A 7,338-nucleotide genomic window follows, 5' to 3' on the forward strand; every position below is an offset into this window, starting at 1 on the left:
TTATTGATTATTATATATATTTTTGTGTAAAAACAGTGGAATTAAAATTTTTCAGGTAGTAAAAAATGACCGGTGGAATTAGCACGCACCCAACAAACACACATAATTAGTCAAATTAATTATTTATTCATATCAGTATTCAGTATAATTCCCCTCTATACTATAGTTATGAACTGTTTCTAAATTATACATAATCGGCATCAGTAGTGTGCTGAACAAATTTCAGACCTAAGGGACTCTACAATTTTACCACCCATGCACTCACAGCTTTGAATTTTTTTTTTACTTAATATAATGTTAATTAAGTAAAAACTTTTTATCACACTACATCCATCCATTATCCGGTACCCACTTCCCTACCTACTTTTTTTTATCTTGAGGTAATTGTTTTCAAAAAAGCCTACTTCCGAACGGCACTGGTCCGCATGATAATCGCTTTGGATAGCCTATACCACCCGGTGGTTATGGGCACTGGGCAGTGACGTATTTAGGGGGGAATGCGCTAGAAAGGTTATTTTGCTTGAATCGCCTTGTTATATATAATGCTACTGCAATATGTTTTATTAAATTAATTATTACTATTTACTTATAATTATATAATATTATTATTTTGAATATTTGAATATTTTAAAACAATGACAATTAATAAATTATTATATTATGGTTTTTATTAGGTATCTGTGTGTAATTAGTAATTACTAATTACTATCAATCAGGGTCGGCGCTAAGTATTTTGCCGCCCTGTGCAGTTAATAAAATGCCGCCCCTTTCAATACTTTTTGTCATATAATTAGTACATAGTATTATTTATTTTATACAAAATTAATTATAAACTGGACTAAATTGTAGGAGAATAGGAGTTTAAACGGTGAAATAAATAATCAATTTATTTATTTACATTTTACATTGTTACACTTAATATTTTTTTCACAAAAGTTTTTTATTTACATTTATAAAAATAAATGGTAGTTCATATTTACAATTAATAATTCATACAACAATAAATCATAATTTTATAAATGTTTTCTTGCTTTTAACTTAGCAAAATCGTCGACTAACTTTTTCTCTGTTAATTCTTGACCAACTTCGTGTTCAATTGAGATCATGGCTAGACCACAAAGTCGTTCGTTTTTCATTGTTGAGCGTAAGTATGTTTTGATAAGTTTCAATTTCGAAAAACTTCTTTCACCAGTTGCCACTGATACTGGTAATGTTATCAAAATTCGTAAGGCAATGGATAGGTTTGGTGCAAAGTCACCTGCATTTATCACAAATGTTAAGAGTTCATAAGGTGTTAAGTTATCATCAACCATAGCTGATACTGACTTTAATTCATGGGCCATTTCAATTCCATTGATATCTGTTGAATCACCATCGGTAAGAAGAATTTGTAAGTCTTTGCAATGTTTTAATAGTTCTTCATGTGTAAGATTTTTTATTTTTTTTATATTGTAAAGAAACGAAAAATTGTTATTATGTTCTTTTAGTTGTTCAAATCTATTATTCACGCTATTTATAGCTACATCAAGTGTAAAGTAATAAAAATGTATTTTGAATTGCTGTTTTGGGTCAATAACTGGTTCATCGTTGTGTTCATAATCAAAGTGTTTACGAGTACGTCGTGGTTTAACTCTACCCCGTGAGTTCTCAAAAACAGACTCTACTCCCATTTCCGTCGCAAGTGCTGTTGAATCTATAATCATTTTCTCAAAAGATTCTTCAGATCTCAGTTCATTTAAATGTTTCAATAAAGTTTCTAAAATGCCCAAAGCTAAAGATATGTCAAAATTTGGTTTTTGCATTAATTTATTAACTGGATTTATATGATTAAGTATGTCGTACCAAATGACAACAGAACAAATAAATTTAAATGTTTTAATAAGATTACATAAACATTCAGCTTCATGTTTTACCATCGGATCTAAATTTATATTTTCTGATATTTCAAACAAAGCATCATAAATTTCACCTATGTAATTTCGAAACGGTTTAAGTGCGTCTATTCGACTTTCCCACCGGGTTTGACTTAATGGTTTGAGTGTTAGTTCTTTAACATGTTTTAAAAGAATTTGCCAACGAATAGTTGAGGCAGAAAAAAAGTTGAATACTTTTTGAATTATATCAAAAAACGCTACAGCTTCTTTTGAAGATTTTGCGGCATCATTTACAACAAGATTTAAGGAATGCGCACTACAAGGAACAAAAAATGCACGTGGATTAATATTTCGAATGTGCCGTTGGACTCCGGAGTGCACACCTTTCATATTGGCTCCATTGTCATATCCTTGTCCTCGCATATTACTCAAAGGTATATTCAGCTCACGTAATATATTTAAAAGTACATCGCATAGATTTTCTCCAGTACTATTTTCAACTGAAATAAAACCAAGAAAATGTTCACGTATGGTAACTTTTGAATCTTCAATTGACACAAAACGAATAATAATAGTCATGAGCTCCGAGTGACTTATATCAGGAGTACAATCTAGTATAATACTATAATACTTCGCTTCGCTAACCATAGTAACTATGCGAGACTTAATAGACTGAGCTAATAAATTAATCATCTCATTTTGAATATCTTTTCCTAAATAATGGCTTATATTTTTTTACTATTAATTATTCTTCTTACATGTTCAGCCATCACAGAATCATACTTAGCCATAAGTTCAATTAATTTTAAAAAATTTCCATTATTATGTTTGAATAACTGATCAGATGATCCACGAAAAGCTAAATTTTGATGACCGAGAAATTGTACTACCGACATGATACGTTGTAAAACTTCATTCCAATGCCTACACTCAGATTCTAAAATACGTTGGTTTACGTCATCAATTGTTTTTGTTTTTTTTAACCTCAATGACAATTCTAACCATGTACTATATGCGGTCAAATGATTTTTTGATGTTTCATGTCCTTTTAACATTTGTGTACAATGCCTCCAGTCATTATACCCTTCTAAAGCCAACTTAGAGTTTGAATTATCAAATAGTTTACAGCAAAAACAAAATATTACGTCATTGGAAATAGAGTATACAAGCCATGTTCTTGTGACATTTTCTCCATTACTCATACTTCGTTTGTAATGAAATTGTGTGAATTTTCGTCCTTGATCATCTGAAGGAAATACAAAATTTGCATTTAACGGAGCAGGAGGGCCTTTTTCAACCAACAATGTTTTAAAGTCGTTATTAATAATTAAAGGCCATTCCGCAGGGTCTGTACTGATAACATTTTCTGTTGAACTTTTGGCTACTGTAGTTTCAGAAGGTACAGTGGCATCTATAACTGAGAAAGAGTCAACAACTTCACTAGGTTGTACAACTACAGCATTTGAAATATTTAATGAAGAGGAAGAACCCGTTAAAAATTTTTTGATAGAATTAGACTGTTTTTTAATTACAGCTTCTTTTTCACGTTTTCTTTTCCTATATTCTGCACCTGAAAGTCGCTGTCTACCATCCGACATATTGGCGCTTTCTTAACTTTTTACTACATAAATAAAAAATATAATTTGTTAAAAATAAGCATGTCACTAAAACATGGATAAATGATCTTTGAGTCTGTATTTAATATTTTTGCCGAGAAACATGAAAATTGACACTTGTCATTTTCTAACAAAAATCATCTCAAATTTCTTTAAAAAAAAAATGTGATAGTTTTAAAAAAAGGGTAACTTACTAAAATTTTTTTAAATATATGTTGACGTATGTATACGGTTGAATTACATAAAATGAGAACACAATGTATGAAAATAATACAGTTTTTCAAAACCCCAAACAAACAATACAATTATTATTATTGACTATCCTAATTCCTAGAGTCAACCCAAATAATAAAATAATAATATAGCTAATAGGTTTTTAATTTTGAAAATTAAAAATTCACTTCCTAAATATATTAGGAATATATAAATACATTCAAAATTTAAAATCAGATATCGGGATGTATTCTTTTTTCTTAATTTTTCATTGTATTTACATAAATTACCTACTTAATATTAATAATATTACAATTATTTAAAATAAAAAAATTACTCACCAAATTATTAATATTAAAATATGACGTGTTGAATGTTGAATGTTGATCGACTAAATAATATGCACAATGCACAGCACTCTATAATCGTTGACACTACGACTCGTTAACAAATGACATTATACTAGGTACGTATAGTTCGATAGTTGTCAATCGTCATAAGTAAACTAGTTTGTATCGCTGACAATAAATTACGAGTATTGATTATTGTATATACGATTTTGGGGATCTTTATCATGATTTGATTCGGTTCATGTTTACTAATTGGAAACCATAAAGATATTAGATAATCGCGAAACACGCCGAGCGACAATGCTAGCGGCTTGCCCGCACATTATATTATACCTAATTATCTACTAATAGCTCTTACTTAGGTACTACATACAATGACACAGTTCCAGTCAAAATAATATAATGAGCATTATTTTTATTTTAGATTTACAGTGAGTAGTGGTGAAAAATACATATTTTTATTTATAAACAATGCCGCCCCTAAAATTCTAAAAAAATTGCCGCCCTGTGCGATCGCACAGGTCGCACGTGCCTTCCGCCGGCCCTGCTATCAATTGATTTTAACTTTAAAGTATTTATAATAAATAATAACATGATAAAATTAATTTTAATCAATGGTATTACGTAAAAATAACTTACTTAGATTTTAAGAACCGTGATTGGGACCGAACCGAACCGGACTGAACTATTTTCATTTTTTTTTTTTTTTTTGAAACCAAAAGGGACTGAAAATAATGCATTTTATCTGAGGACTGGACTGAATTACTCCTAAAAAATATTGAACTGGACAAAACCGATGATTGATAATTTTTGTATGTTAGGACCGGACTAGACCGGACCATGGTCCGGATCGGACTGATTAAGACCGGGCCATGCAGAGCACTACGAACACTAGGTATTGACGATGGTGTTATAGGTCAATATTTTTTTTACTTCAACAATTCTTAAAATGTTCTCTAAAATTATTAATTATAAATTAACTTCTATTTTTAAAAACTTTCTTATTTCGCAGCAACATGTTTATACAAGTAATAAATCAACATTAACCAATCTTATTAATTTTAAACATTTTATTTTACATTTACAATCATTTTCACATAGCGTTCAAGTCTCAAACTGATATTATTTTTATTAACTTTGAATATATATGTCTTATGGCTGGGGTCATTCTATAAATGTGTGATACATGGAGAGCCCGAGAGCGTTACCATGTCGTCATAAACCACCTGTAGGTTAGTTTTAGTTTAAGTTTTAAACCAGTCAGGTACAACAAAATAATACCAAAGTATCAGCTATCTACAATATATTATTCACAATTTTCACAAGCCGTACATAAACTAATTTTACAATAATATATATATATATATATATATATATATATATATATAAAATAATACTGTTTAACTTAACAAAATACTTTATTCCGCCAAACATAATTTTTAGTACGCTGAATATAGCTTTATAATCAGCTATATATTAAAATAGATACAAATATAACATTTTATGCTACGCCATATATTTATTAAGCGCAGCAGTAAATCAAACGTCGGAAAAACCTTTTTGTCCGAAATTTGCATTTCTATTTCGATAGGCGTCACGCTTATCGAAATACTAGGCAATGAAACAGATCGCCTCGCTGGCGGACGAGTGACTTCAATGGGGATCACCGCGTCCGACTGGCCTTCGTTATGCGTTGCATCGTCATCGGAATGCTGGCGTAACGACGACGAGGGAGCCGGCGATTTAGCTTATACCGCTGGCCCCATCACAGCAGCGTTCACGATCGCGATCAATCGCCGCATCTGAGGTCCTGCGTAATTGACCAGCAGGATTGGCGATGGTCGATATTCGAGTGGCGCGTCAGGATTCTGTCGCGGTTAATCGGAATCACCATCGCCGCTAGACGTTATTATTTTTTATGTTCGGCATCGATCTAAAGTACGGTTTACCCGGGAATTCCGAGCTTTCCGAAATCTTCGTGGTCTGAGCGTGTTGCGATTTTTTCAAAATGGTTCCCATCGATGTCGGTGTGGTTATTAATATAATGATATAAATAAATAATAAAGATTAACATCAAGAAAAGCGAGTTCACTCTCTAATAAATTATTCGACGTGTGCTCTTTGAAACAATACAGAAAATCAACTGCAGTTAGACAGATATTATTATATTATGTACACGACGAATATTTTATATTTCAACACTATATGGTTGACAATAGCAATAACAGAATATTTTTAATTATTTATTTATCGGCCATTCGGGCAAAGAGAGTACACAAAATAATACAAAATACAACTATACAAGGGAAAAAATAATAATACAGAAAAGAACAGTTATTATAGAATTTTAAAATTAAGGTGTAGGTAATTATTGTAAGTCTTACCATTGTAGTAGGTGAAAAAAGTCAAATAATTTTTTTTTTGATGAAGGGAGGTGAAAAAACATTAGCGCCCGGGCGCCAAATTATTGAATACTTACGTTTCTGGTTATAGGATACAACAATCCTGCAGGTCTTCTAGTATTAATTATCATCAGGCATTCAGGCGCTGATACAGATTTTTATATCAGACTAATTATAGTAATTCAAACGATTTAGTCTCCTCAACAGTCGAGTGTTTTTTTAGTGTTTTTATCTTTTACACGGCGTTTGTTCATTTGTTGTATCATCGCCTCGATTACTCGCCGCCGAACTGGGGATAGGCAATTACCTATACAGGACAAACGTTTTACAGCATTTGTGTGATACGGACGGCACTATGATATTCAATTGATTTCAAAAATATTTATCGAACACGTCACGAGTGCTTAAATTATTTGTTAAAAAACTGTTTCGAGCAAGAACCGCTCAACAATTATAGTTAAGAAACTGATTTTTACTATAGCCAGAAAAGGATTTTGAATACAAGTATCGTTTTTTACAATTTATTTTTACCAATATTATAAATGAAAAAAAAGTTATATTTTCCGTAAAATCCGTAATGTCGTGACCTAATGGTATTATTTACGAGAAGTTTTTCAAGTGTCTAAGTATACATGTTCAGTATACATGGTGGTTAAATCCATATAATTATTATAGATTTTGGACAAGGGTATGACACGGTAGACGGTCAAGCGACTATACCCTTACACAAGATGTTTATATAAAATTAATTAAAGGCCTTATTGAATACAGTCGATAGTTGTAAATGTTCAAAAATGCGAGGCTATAATAGCTCATATAATTTAAAAAAAAGGAATATATTGTACAGGAACTATGCGTACCACCAACAAAGAAAACCCTAAAA

At 31.2% G+C, this 7,338-nt stretch overlaps 2 protein-coding genes across 2 annotated transcripts; both read right to left on the reverse strand.

Annotated features, from left to right (window-relative positions):
• Window positions 1-918: 918 nt before the first annotated feature.
• Window positions 919-2,522, reverse strand: LOC113549155 (zinc finger MYM-type protein 1-like). Its single transcript, XM_026950336.1, has 2 exons — window positions 1,637-2,522; window positions 919-1,396 (listed from the first exon to the last, which is right to left on the reverse strand). Exons 1-2 carry the CDS (start codon window positions 2,520-2,522, stop codon window positions 1,014-1,016), a joined length of 1,269 nt encoding a protein of 422 aa, XP_026806137.1. The 3' UTR covers window positions 919-1,013.
• A 77-nt stretch (window positions 2,523-2,599) lies between these two features.
• LOC113549163 (zinc finger MYM-type protein 5-like) lies at window positions 2,600-3,472 on the reverse strand. Its single transcript, XM_026950347.1, has one exon. The coding sequence runs from the start codon at window positions 3,470-3,472 to the stop codon at window positions 2,600-2,602; it is 873 nt and encodes a 290-aa protein (XP_026806148.1).
• Between the last annotated feature and the right edge of the window lie 3,866 nt (window positions 3,473-7,338).

This window comes from Rhopalosiphum maidis, chromosome 1 (assembly GCF_003676215.2).
Source record: "Rhopalosiphum maidis isolate BTI-1 chromosome 1, ASM367621v3, whole genome shotgun sequence".
Lineage (NCBI taxonomy): Eukaryota > Metazoa > Arthropoda > Insecta > Hemiptera > Aphididae > Rhopalosiphum > Rhopalosiphum maidis.

Coding starts and splice junctions, on each gene's coding strand:
- LOC113549155 (XM_026950336.1), bottom strand. CDS start 2,522: ATGGTTAGCGAAGCGAAGTATTATAGTATTATACTAGATTGTACTCCT. Junction 1,397..1,636: donor TGTTTTTGAGAACTCACGGG/GTAGAGTTAAAC, acceptor AACATTGCAAAG/ACTTACAAATTCTTCTTACC.
- LOC113549163 (XM_026950347.1), bottom strand. CDS start 3,472: ATGTCGGATGGTAGACAGCGACTTTCAGGTGCAGAATATAGGAAAAGA.